This window comes from Carettochelys insculpta, chromosome 1 (genome assembly GCF_033958435.1).
Source record: "Carettochelys insculpta isolate YL-2023 chromosome 1, ASM3395843v1, whole genome shotgun sequence".
Classification (NCBI taxonomy): domain Eukaryota; kingdom Metazoa; phylum Chordata; order Testudines; family Carettochelyidae; genus Carettochelys; species Carettochelys insculpta.
In genome coordinates this window covers 45886149-45899400 of record NC_134137.1, presented here as the reverse complement: position 1 = coordinate 45899400, position 13252 = coordinate 45886149, and the positions used below count along the sequence as shown (strand labels likewise).

The 13252-nt window shown below is 41.5% G+C and overlaps 1 protein-coding gene across 1 annotated transcript in view; it reads left to right on the top strand.

Moving 5' to 3' along the window:
* The window catches only part of ZDHHC20 (zDHHC palmitoyltransferase 20), a 68956-nt gene that overhangs the window by 21531 nt on the left and 34173 nt on the right, over window positions 1-13252 (top strand). The window contains exons 2-3 of the mRNA XM_074985437.1: window positions 4395-4421; window positions 12185-12279. Of these exons, the coding sequence (XP_074841538.1) occupies window positions 4395-4421; window positions 12185-12279 (122 nt within the window). The remainder of the gene's footprint in view (window positions 1-4394; window positions 4422-12184; window positions 12280-13252) is intronic.

The window sequence follows — 13252 nt, the reverse complement described above, 5'->3', positions numbered from 1 at the left end:
ACTTCACTTTTACCATATTTGGAATATAATGCAACTTATAATGGCAGTTCCTGGGAGTGTGCAGTACTACTCTCAGTAAGCATAAATAAGAATATGTGGCATGGCCCTGCCTGTGCAGGAAATTGTTTGTTTCTTAATTTTTTCCATCCGAGATAGCTCAACTCGATTGGAAGCCACTCCCTGTCCTTAACGCCTTGTGTATACAGTTCAGCATCTTTTGAGATAATTTGAAGTTACTGCACAACCAAAGTTGACTTCTACAGAATCAAGTCATGTGATCCACCCTTGAGATTCAAGGCTTTTGTTAGCTATGGGAGTTATGTTCTGAATCCACACAAACATTCTGTTTTACTTCTGTATGGTGCCACGGCTTTGGGGAGCCCATCTCTTTGTAGTGCAGTGTTAAACTGCACTGTTCTTTTGAATTTTTTTGCAGTGTAATGAGGGAGAATGTTTCTGGGGAGTCTGGTTGGATGTTGTGTGACTCTAGTAATTCAGTGAAGTAAACCAGTTCCATCTGGATTCATTCCAGCTTTCTCTCTGGAGAAACATTCCAATGGGTAGCAAAGCACGTATCCAATTTATGGGCCCTGCTAGCCTCATACGCAAGCTCCACTGATACCTTGATGCTGGCCTCTCGCCAGCTGGCAGCACACTGAAACAGTCGTCTTGGAGTCATTGCTAACACAGCTCTGTGCTGCTTTTAGATACGTGAAGTTGCTGTTACTGGAAGCTTTGTGCAGGTGGGGGAAAGAAGGCCTATATGCAGTGGTAGGTAGCTTCCAATCAGAAAACAGAGGTAGGTGGCAAGAAAAAGGCAGAGAATGAGAGGTCTTGGATTGTCTGAAGGAATTGGAGGACTAGTAGTTCTTGCTTATGTTGTGGTGCTAGCTTGTATACAGGGTACAGATCAGAGACGTTAGCAACTGTTGAAGGAGTATCACTAGAAGCCTATTCTACAGCCTTCTCCAGTAATGTCAGTGAGCTTTGTTGTATCACCTCCACATCAGTGATTGGGTTTTTCTGTGTGGATTGGGTCGGGAATGCTCTAGCTGTGCCTTGCTAGTGGTCCTGCCTACAAGGATTTTTAAGGGAGAGGAGGGTTTGGTTGAGTTGGTCCAACTTACGTTTCGGAGAGTGTCGGGGCGGAGGACTTGCCCTTGTTGTCTGGGCCACTGTAGGGGTGTTTTCATCTGAGCTCTGGAACCTATGGGTGGTTGGTGGTCTCTTCTTAGGTTGTTTTAATCTTCATTTGTGAACGGTTTAATGGAGCAGGTGCTGGGGAAAGTTAGGTTTCAGACATTGTAAAGGAATGCACTTGCATCTGCATGTTAGTATTTCCCCAACCAGGTGGAGCAACAGCAGCAATATAAAGGTTCGCTCTACAGATGCTTGGAGAAACTGTAATCGTCCAAGTACTGTAGTCCCTTGAGTTACGCGAGGGCTGCGTTTCCACACACCCTCACATAATTCAAATTTCGCGTAAGTCGTGGAGCGGCTTTTTTTCCCTGGCAGAACACATGTTCTGCAGCTGCAGAAGCAGCAGGAGCACCTGGAGCTCCTTGTGAAAGGTAAATCTGGGGGGTGGGGTCGGGAGAGTTGGGGAGGGTTACACCTCGTGGTGGGTTAGGGCCATGGGAGGGGGTTGGGAGTGTTAAACCTGGGGTGGATTGGGGGCAGGGGGGTGGAGTTGAGATGGAGCTGCATGCAGGGGGTTTGAAGTGGGACTGGGATGGTTGAGTCAGAGCCTCACATGGGGGTGGTGAGCCAGGCTGCAGGGGAGTTGAACTGGGGTTGGGGTAGTGAGCCAGAGCTGCGTGTGGGGGGGGGTGTTGAACTGGGGCGGTGGGGGTTGAGCCGGAGCTGCATGTGGGAGGTTTGAGCCAAGGCAGGGGGATTGAGCAAGAGCCACGTGCAGGGGTGGTGAGCTGAGCTGCAGAGCAAGGAGCTGAGCTAGGGCTGGGGTGGTGAGCCGAGGGGGGGGGGCGGGGCTGGGATTGAACTGGGATGGGAGCTGTGAGCTGGGTGGTGGAGGGTTGAGCCACGGCCAGGTGTGCAGGATTTCGAGTTGCGCTTAACTCACATTAATGCGAGTTAAGTGCAACTCAAAATTGCGTATTTTGAGGGTTTACTGTATCTGACCTCAGTCAGGATTCCTGATGGGCCTGTAAATAAATGATCCAGAAGAAACAAATCCAGTACTTTGTGTCTTTGAGTGTTATCAGCAATCCATTCTTTACAGTCAGAACAATGCACACTGAGAACCACGTTCTGTTTCTGGTTTTGTAGTACATTTCCTCTGAGATCTTCGGCAGACCACTCAACCTCTCTTTGCCTCACTATGCAGATACTTCCTTACCTTGCATGGATGTTGGAGGTGCTTTGATACTCCTGCAGTAGCCATAGAAAAGCCTATAAATAGACTGAGACACTTTACAGTGCCGGAAGGGATCATGATGATCAGCTAATGTGACCACCCTCAAGTTGCAGGCTGCAGAACCTCTCCCACTCACTCCTGTAATAGACCGCTAACCTCTGGCTGAGTTACTGAAGTCCTCACTTGATGATTTAAAGAATTCATGTTACTTCCGGTGCTGGTGATCCACTCTAAGTGTAGACAAACCCCAATTCACAAGAAATTAACACTGACTCTGCTGTCCAATAGTCTGTAAACCTTTTCTTGCCTGTCATAGTTTGTGCATATTAACTTACCTTGTGCTTATTTATCTATTACTGCTGTGTGTTCGCTGGAGGAGCGGAAGGAGTACCCTCCCAAAAAAAGCACTTAAAACAAAAACCACAATTTGGATCAAACCCAGTAGTTCATCCTAACTCAGTTGTGGAGCAGTCTTGCTGTATTTTGGGTGGTATGTAAAGATGCTTCCCTCTGGAATTAAAAAAGTTGCTGATAAAACTGTATCGGAGAATGGAGAGGGAGCTGAGCAGTGAACTAAGAGGAAAGAACCACCAGTGTAATTAGAAAGGAAGCATCTGAGCCTCTAGAGAGTAGCCAGGTCGTTTCATTTTATAATTTTGTTTTTTCTGCCTTTGACTATGTGCTTATAATTACCAGCATCTAGACCAGTGGGTCCCAACCTGGGGTCTGTGGGGGTATTACAGGGGGTTCATGGAAAAAAATAAAAGATAAATAAAAATGATCATAGCAAATAAGTTTTAAATAAATTGTAAAGTTTAAATCTATTATTATTTTTCAGTTAAATATCTTCCAATAATGTTATTAATTTGTGTCTGACAGTCTATGTTGTGGTGCATATGTGTAACAAAACAATCCTTGTTGGAGGGTACATGAACGGTTTGGGGGGGTCCACACTAGTGAAAAGATTGGGAACCCCTGATCTATACAGTCAAAAACGAGGGTGGTGTCAGTCCTAAGGACAATGGAAGGATAGACAGACAGGTAGCGATTGGGAGGAGTGGAAGAAATATTTTACTTACAAATGGCAACAAAGTTCACTGTAGACAGCAGGACTGAAGTGGGTCTTCAAGTGGGATTTAATATGGAGGGAGTGAAGGTCTTGCAGATGAGCATTGAACTGCAGTGCATGGGCAAGGAGAAGACACATTGCTGCATCTGGGCAAAACTAACAGACTGTGGGAAATGGAAATATTAGTTGAGGAGGAAGGGGGGAGACATACTTAGGTAGGTAGGGTAGGATAGAGTTATGCAGAGTTTTGGAGATGGTGACAGATTTAAACAAATCGAGAGCCAAGGAGGGGATTCAGAAAGGGCATGACATGATCAAAATCACAAGCCAGGGAAATTTCCAGTACAATATTTTGTCTGGACTGCAAGGGTTGGTTTAGAGAAGCCAGGGAAGTGGAGGGTGTATTACGTCAGTCAAGATACAGTGAGTGCCAAAACAAAACATTTAGCTGTAGTGGTAGAGGTGTTAACGAAAAGCAAGCGATGAACTTTAGATATGAGCTGAATGTTTCAGGCAGAGGAGAGGGAGTCAAAATAGCTTGTAAATTACATGCCTGTATGATAGGGACAATGATGATTTTGTTGAAAGTGATAGAGAAATGTGGAGCTCTCAGAAAGTAGATTGTGTAATTTCTGTGGGCAATAAATAAGCTGTTTGTGTGTGTACAACCTAAGAAATTTCAGAAGATACAGTGGGTGGCCATGGCAACATGTTTAGATGTTAAATTATGATCTAATTAAACATGTGAATTAATGCATATGAAGATTGGCATGCTCATTTAGCTGAAGCAGTGAGCTGGCTGCTCTTAGCTCTTTCAATCTAGAGAAGGCGTTTAATGAGAGTGCCTCATACAGGTATGGAGGTTCCATTAACATTTGTAACATGCTTTGATCTTTAAAACACAATGTAGGTATATTTAACCTTTTCTTTTTCTTTTCTTTTTCCCAGTTACGATTACCTCAGTTGGAGAAAAAGGTAGGAGATGTATTACTCATCCTCAATAGACAAATTAAAAGTTTTATAAATAGGGAAGTTACCTACTTCTTGTCTCTTTCACATAAATGTACCATGTATTTCTGAAATATAATTTACACTTACCAGTGCAATTTTATATGGTTTTATATATAAACTCTCTAGAGTGAGCAGATGGATACTCAGCAGGAAAACATAGGGAAGCGAGATCTATCTCACTTTTTAGTGTCACAAACCTAACCTAAAAGCTTGGGATGATCATATAACTTGTGAGCAGTGGAACCATGACGGAGTTAGGTAGTTCTTACAAACAAATAGATTGTTGGGGAAAGTAAGACCTGTATCATGTTTCTATGTACAGTAAACTCATATCTGAAAGCCGCGGACCAGGAAGTTGCTGGATATTCAGATATTCCAGGTAATAGAGAAGTATACATAGCAATACATAACACTAAAGAAAAACGAGATTAGATATTAAGAAAGAAGCAAAAATGCACGCAGAGTATTTCATTTAACAACGGTAGTATTATACACTGTAAATTTACACTGGATTTGCTGTATTTATTTGTATTTACTCTCAAGTTGCACTTATGGAAAATGTAACTAAAATTTACTTATAGTTAAAATCTTGGATATGAATGCCAGCTATGAAAGAGTTTATTGTACCACTTCAGTGTGTGCTATGTGGGTATTTTTTTATCTCTCTGGTTCTCCCATTTGTCTTTAAAGTGTATTAATTGTTATGGTAACCACACTATTATCATCTGCTATGGTTATATCTGTTGTAGAATAAAATCAGTTATATAGTTTCTAAAATTCTTGAGCTAACATAGTAATGGTTCAGACCATAATTGTTATATATATGTATTGTATTAGACTAAAATAACTAGAAAAAACATGTTGAGAAAACATTATTAAGGATATGAAGTCAAAAGATGGGAGATGCCGGAGTTAAGCTTGCTCTTGCAGCCTTAATTCAGCCGCCGTATGTGCATACGCTGCCATACAATCTTTAGTTACATGATTACATGTTATTTTTATATGGAACTCCAGCCTCATTTCACTTCACAGGATGGAGCTGCTCTGTGGCTCAATCATGTTTGGGTAGGGAAGTAGACTTGTTTTTTGATTCCAGCCTCATTTCTTGCAGAAATTAAAAAGCAGGTAGCAAATGAAGTAGGGCAGTATATGTTCTCATGGTTAAAGCAGCCAAACGATGACATGGGTAACTAAAATGTATCCTTGCTTCTGCCACAGAGTTCCTGTGAGATGTTGGGAAAAGCACTTTAACCAAACTTTTCACAAGTGGTCACTCACTATTGGCTTCTGATTTTTCTAGGAGCCTAACCTAAGATCCTTCAGTCTGATAAGCAGAGGTGCTGAGTACTCAGAACTGCTATGGAGGTCAATAGGACCTGTGGTTTGAATTTATAAAATTCTCTTTAATGCCAAGCACTCTGAAAAATCAGGTCCTAGGCATCTCTATTGGGCAAACATACTTAATGAATACTTTTTACCTCTCATCCTTTTGGGGTTTTGTTCACCATCTATAATAAAGGGCTAATAATACTCCATCACTTCACCAGTACTTTATGAAAATACCTTTGTAAAGCACTCTTGATACAGTCATTAGCATCCCAGAAAAGCCAAGGATGAAATTACAATTCACCTTCCGCTTGTCTGCTCACTGTCACCTAAGCCACTTAGTCTGCCAATTTACATTTGTATCTTTAAGACAGCAGAAATAACTCTGCTAGTGCCTTTGCTTGACTGCAGTTAAAATGTGGCTAAATTGACAGATTTTTTTTTTCACTTCAAACAAAGTTAGACTTCATGGTTATCATCTCAGATTACATTTGAATTGTGAAACAACTTTCCCTGTTAGTTGGTGCTGGGAGATATATATATATATATGTTGTTTTTGCTCTTTCCCTTCCTTCCTCAGGTTTGCAATTAAAAGAAAATAAACAGGTCTGCATAGGAAACTAGCTAATTCATATTATCTACTGCACATGGAAGCAGTATAAAGATTTTGAAGGTTTGTCCTCAGTAAATGCTGCTGCTTCTGCGACAGCCTTTGCTGGCTGGGCAGAGTGAAAAGGGGAAGCTGCTGAACCAAGTGTTTCTTCACCCCACCGTACGCCATCGTTACTCCAAGAGGTGCCTACTTGGCAGAATCCCTCTCCCAACAGCAGCTGTAATGACAACACATGCAGCACAATAGAGAGACAATGGCCTGTTCATTGAGCAAGCCCCCAAAGAACAGAATCTTCATCCCAGGGATTTCCTTCTGCATGGCATACAGTGGCAGCTGGACCCTTCTGGGGATGACATTCAAAAGGCTCCTGTTCCCCTTGAAGAGCTCAGGTGCACAGGGATGACATTGAGCTTCCAGTGCTGTGTAACACAAAGTATAGAACTGTAAAGCCAGAGAGGATCTCAGAGGACGTCTAGCTCCATCACCTGTCCTGAGGAAGTATTAAGTGTACCTAGCCCATCCTCAAAAGCTGTTTGTCTTACCTGTTCTTAAAAATCTCCCAGTAATGGGGTTTCCACAACCTCTTTAGTAACCTATACCAGTGCTTATCTGTCTTTATAGCTTGAACATTTTTTCCTGGCATCTAATCTAAATATTCCTTGCTTGAGGTTAAGGCCACTACTTGTTGTCATTCCTTCAGTGGTCATGTACATCATTGGAGGACTGTCCTCTTTATAATTGCCCATATCATATTTGAAGACTTTTATCAGCTCCCATTTCCCACCAATCTTCTCCCATTCTTTCAACTTTTCCACATAAAGCACGTCTTCTAAGCCTGACGTAATATTTTGTTGGTCTCCTCCGGAAACTCTAATTTGTCCATATCTTTCTGAAAGTGTGGTTCCAAAAAACAGACATGTTACTCCAGCTGAGACCTCACCTGAGCCAAATGGAGTCACTCACCCCTCATGTCTTTCTTAAGATACTCCTGTAAACTATAGCCCAGAATGACAGTGTCTTTTTTTTCAATAGCATTGCACTGCTGACTCATTCAGTTTGTTGTGACTCACTGTGTCCTCCCACATCCTTTATTGTTGTCCAGCTGGATTATTCCCCATTTTGTATTTATATATCTGTATTTTTCCTTTTTAGGTGTACTACTTTGCATGCGTCTTTGTTGAATTTCATCTGGTTAATTTCATACTTTCTCCCAATTCAGAGGGATAATTTTACATTCTAATCATGTCCTACAACCCACCCAGTTTGGTCATCTGCAGAGTTCGCTATCTTCCTGATTTCATCACTTTTGCAAGAAGTCTAGACTGTTAGCTCTTTCTGCTAAGTACTGCTAGCACTCCCACGATCTTCTGCCCTTACTGCCACTAACTGCAGTAGCCAGGCCCATCGACTGCAGTGGAGGGGTGGGTGAGGAAGAGAGAATTGTCCCAGGGCCTTGCATTTCAAAAGGGGCCTGGAGCTCTGGTTATCACTGCTGCTACTTCGAAAGTGGCTATCCTTGAAACATTATAAAATAGCTTCTTTAAATGTTTTTCTCTATATCAATATGGCAGAGTAGGTCAAGCTTACATCTTGGAAGGGAAGATAACATAAAAGTTTTGTTACTTCCTCATTTTAGGCATTTTGGTACCTGACACCACACAGCTGTTTAATCACAATGCAGTAGATCCCCAACTTCCCTCATAAATTGAATTTTCCTGTAACCCAGGGAGCTAGGAAACAGACCAGCACAGCAGTGCTGGTCAGTTTCCCGTCTCTGTTGAGTGGCGGGGAGTTGGGCACCAGGCTTCAGCTCCCCATCACTCACAGGAGACACTTTCCTGTCTCCTGGGAGCTGCAGAGAGCTGGGACCTGTCTCCCAGCTCCCTGTGGCTCACAGGAGACTGTTTCCCTGCTCCTGTCAGGGCGGCAGTCATGTTAACCCAAGATACACACAACTCAAGTGCCCGTATCTCAGGGTTTTACTGTGGTAGGTGAGAGCAGCTGTTCACAGTGGCTAGTTTTAAGACCCTTACATAGTAAGGTATGACTGTGGTTGATGGAATGCTTGCAGGGGATGACAGTTTCGGAATTTAGGTATCAGTGATATGTCTGTTGGAACTATATCTCTTGGAACATTTGAATAGGACTTAGGCTGGTGAAGAGCAATGAGGCCAGATAACAGTCCCCTTCCTCATTGCTGCAGTTTTGATGTTGTTATATTACCTGAGCCTAGTTCGCTCAGATGGGTCAGGGAATTCAAAGGGACACTGACAAACTGGGCCCACTTCTTGGTTTCTGTCTCTCAGCATAAATGAGTTAAAGGAATTATTGTAATTTAGAAAGGAGAGTACTTTCTCATGAAAATCAGAGGCTGTTGTGCCTCGATGCTGCTGGAGTCACAGAAGCTGGACAATTCAGTACTTTTGATTTCCTTGTCTAGATAAATGTATGGGAACGACTTAAGTAATTGAGTTAGCTTAGTCACTTTGCTCATATAGGTCCTTAAGGCTGGTCTTTCTCAATGTTTATAAAAGCCTTTTTGAGTCTTTTTGCATCATACCAGCAGTCAGTGGTTCCTGTTTACTTTTGGCATGAGGTACAAGTCATGTGCTGTACTAGAGAATCATTGCTATCTGTCTTCAGTTGTACACAACAAGTATGTTCCTTTCCTGATTTCTAATGGCTTCCCCAGTTCCCAGGGATCATTTTTTAACAACAAGGAAATTCCAGTGGGTGGTCTTCCATGTATGTTCCAGTAAGGGTGTTTTGATCTGTTTACATTGGCAAAGCTCCACGTTTCTTTGGATATTCTTATATTCTCAGTGATTTTGCCTCCATACATCTCCATGCTTAAAACATATGACATAAAGACTTAGGAACTGTTAAAATTGGCCTAGTAAGAAGCTACATAGTTCACTGCGTTCTCTTTATGGTAAACATGTCACAATATAAGGGGAAATCCCTGTTTTTGGCTATGTCTACACTAGCACACTACGTTGAAGTAGCCTATTTTGAAGTAAGAACATCAAAATACGCTACTTCAACGCATATTGTCTACATGTCCTCCAGGGTTGGTACCATCGACGTTCAATGTTGAAGTAGCGACGGGGAACATCGAAAGGAGCCACCCTGGAAGGAAATGTGGAACATCCACACACACAAGCATGCTCTGTCAAAATAAGGGGCCAGCAAAGCCTGCAGACGGAGACACAGGCTGGACTAGCCCTTCTGGGGCAACAGCAAGCCGCTCCCTTAAAGGGCCCCCCCAGACACACTTAGCCTGCACAGCATGAGGTCCGCAGAGCCGACAACAAGTTGCAGACCCCGTGCACACAGCATGGACCCCCAGCTGCAGCAGCAGCCAGAAGCCATGGGCTAAGGGCTGCTGCACATGGCGACCACAGAGCCCCGCAGGGGCTGTACAGAGTATCTCTCAACCACTCAGTTGATGGCTGCCATGGAGGACCCCGCTATTTCGATGTAGCAGGATGCGGATTATCTACACACGCCCTACTTCGACGTTGAACGTCGAAATAGGGCACTATTCCCATCTTTGGATAGGAATAGCGATTTCAATGTCTCACCACCTAACGTTGATTTCAGCGTCGAAATAGCGCACAGCACATGTAGACGTGATGTGTACTATTTCAGTGTTGTGCCAGCTACTTTGAAGTAGCCAGCTAGTGTAGAGGCATCCTTTCTGTTTCACTGTATTCACAGCTCCTGCCTCTTGTCAGAGCCTGAAATTGTCTCTCTAAGCCAGTGGTCTCCAAACTTTTCATGTCATGCTCCCACACCATTACCCATAATGGACTCAATCTGCACCCTCCTGGGGGCTGGATGGGACTCTGTCCTTGTCTCCATGGCATCTGTCTGCTGTGCACCCTTCCAAAATGCTTGTCCACCCCGAGTTTGGGGACTGTTGTAATTGGATGTTCTTATCTTACTGCTATTAGCTGTCCTAATGTAATGTTCATTGGCATTGTATTTAAAATAGCACAATATTAAGTTTTGGCATTTAATCAATGGTTTTCAACTTTCACAAGAAGCCACACTTGAGCAGCTCAAGAATTCCCATTATTTAGTCCCCAACCCTTTATTATAATTATGAAGAATAGCTTTTTCAAGATGGAGTCAGATTGGGAGCCTAGCAAAATCCAAATGTAATTAATGTTTACCTTGTTTGAATTACCATACAGGTACATTTACGTTTTAATATTATTTACAACCCCTTTTTGACACCTAGTAGTAATAAAATATAGTTATTATATTGGCAAGTCTTTCTGAGTGCAATGTTTAGAATTTATAATATATGTGCAGATACCCTGTCAAGATCTGGCATACCCAGCCTCACAGCAGTCCTCAACAGCAGAAGACTACATCGGCTTGGTCATGTGAGAAGAATGGGTGATGAACATCTTCCCAAAGAAATCCTCTTTGGTTAACTGTCATGTGGGTTGAGAGCAAGAGGAAGACCAAGGCTCAGATTCACAGATAATGCAGAAATGCCATGAAAAAAATCAACATTGATCCAAACTCCTGGGAATCTACATCATGAAATCGAAATACTGGGCAGTGATTGCTACGATAGGGCACATCATTCTTTGATGGTATATGTGCAAGCCACGCAAAAGAACTTTGCCTTAGAAGTGAAAGTTCTCACACTCAAAAATTCGGAAATAGACTGACATGCAGTTATTGCAGTCAACAGTGCAAATCCAATATTGGATGGATAAACCATGAGAGAAGCTGCAGACTCAGACACTGCTCAGAGATCCTCTCTGCCAATGGTAACCATCACCTCTCAAGACAGAAAGGGGCCGTATATAATTGTATAACCCAAATTTAGCATTAATTTGACTGATTTCACTGTTCTGGAGTAGTAACAGAGAGGTAACCGTGTTAGTCTGTACTCCAACAAAACAAAACAGCAGAAATGTAGCACTTTAAAGAATAACAAAATGATTTATTCAGTGATGAGCTTTCATATGCAATGAAATATAATATACAATCTCATTTCCAATACAGACTGACATTTATAAGTACAGAGGACCAAAAAAAATTGCAGTAAAAACTGACAAATCAAGCAATTTTTTTTCTTTTTTTGATCCTCTGTATTGGAAATGAGATCGATCTGATGAAGTGAGTCTGTCCCACGAAAGCTCATCACCGAATAAATCATTGTTAGTCTTTAAAGTGCTACATTTCTGCTGTTTTGTTCTGGTATAATCTACTTAATTTGCTGACAATATATTTTATTGTATATGAACCGAATTTAGTAACTTAACACTACTGGAATATACTGTGACCTGTCAGTCAAGCTTTTTTATTTTACTATGCAAGGCACTTTAACTTTCCTCGAGGTGGGTTCTTGGAGATGAAGGTGTGTTTCTGAAGTTGTGGGTTGCTGCTGTCCATGATGAGACTCATTCATTTGTTTAAATAAATAAAAAATAAATAAATAAAAGTATACATCAGGCAAATTGCTTCATGACCAAGATTTTGATCAGCATTATTTTAGTGAAACCTATTAAGGATTCATTCTGAGAATAAAATAATACTTATATCTGGTGGGGTATCAGGTTAATTTTGGTAACTACTTTATAATGCTAAACCCATGCAAATATGCTGGTTTTCCTAATCATCCAGTGGGTTCAGTGCAATTTATCTTACTGGCTTGTAGAATATTGATAATTTGTCTGTACCCCAAACTGTTGCATTTTGGGTTTATAGTTCTAGGGTTTTTTCAGCTATACTCACTAAAAGGTTGTTTTGTTTTTTATTCCAGTTGTCTACCTTGTGGTTTTTCACCTGTCATTTGTTATGTTTGTTTGGTCCTACTGGAAGACGATTTTCACATCTCCTGCTTCCCCCACTGATGAGGTAAATTTAATGCTAGAAAAATGCTCACACTTTTATTATATACCACTACTATTTGCACTTTTATCATACTACAGTACTGTTTTCAAAAGTGACACTTTTCTGTTTCCACTAACTAAAAGAAAATTGTGCTTACTGTATCATGAATGTAAATAATTAAATTACTTTAAAAATCACCATAATCAAATGACATTATTTCAGATTGAATGCTTATTGGAAAATGGTCAGAAGTTTGACAAGTCTACGTTGATATGCCATGTATATATTGACAATGCAGTATTTTGCTATGCAAAAACTTCAATTTAGTATTTAGTATAAATAAAATATAAGTAGGCTTGGAAGGTTTAGTTTTTATGGGTAAATGTTGATAAACTTTGGTTTCACCATATACATACAAACTGACAAAAATATTTCCATCAAAATTTACAGCTAGGGAAAGGAAGAAAAATGCTGCTTGAGAACCTGATTGAATTATGTTTATTTTGTATATTTTGGCATGTAACGTTGACAATTTATGTAAATAAATTTATTTTATGGTTATAAAGCTTGAACTTCTTAATTTGGACTTTGTGAAGCTATTGACTGTTTGGACTAGAGGCAAAACTCCATCATGAATGAGCAGTAGTCCAGGAGAGAAGACTTTGCCTCTCTATGGGAAAGAACCTACCGGTGTTACTTCCTGTAGGCTCTGGACGGGACCTGGTGGAGGAGCTGGGTCCCCCTACCACGGGCCACTTACAGGGAAAGGCCCAAACGCTCTTGGCCTGACATCTGGAACTGTGCAAGGGTACTCTACTTCCCCAACAGAAAGATAAGGGATTGGGTATCAGCTGCACTAACCATTAGGCTACCCACCAATCTGTAAGTGTATCGTTAATTAGACCTGACACTGCCCCCGATTTCCCAGACCTGTGAACATTTATGAGGATTAAAAAAGAAGATTCTTAAAACCCATAATTTTGTGCAACTGTGAAAA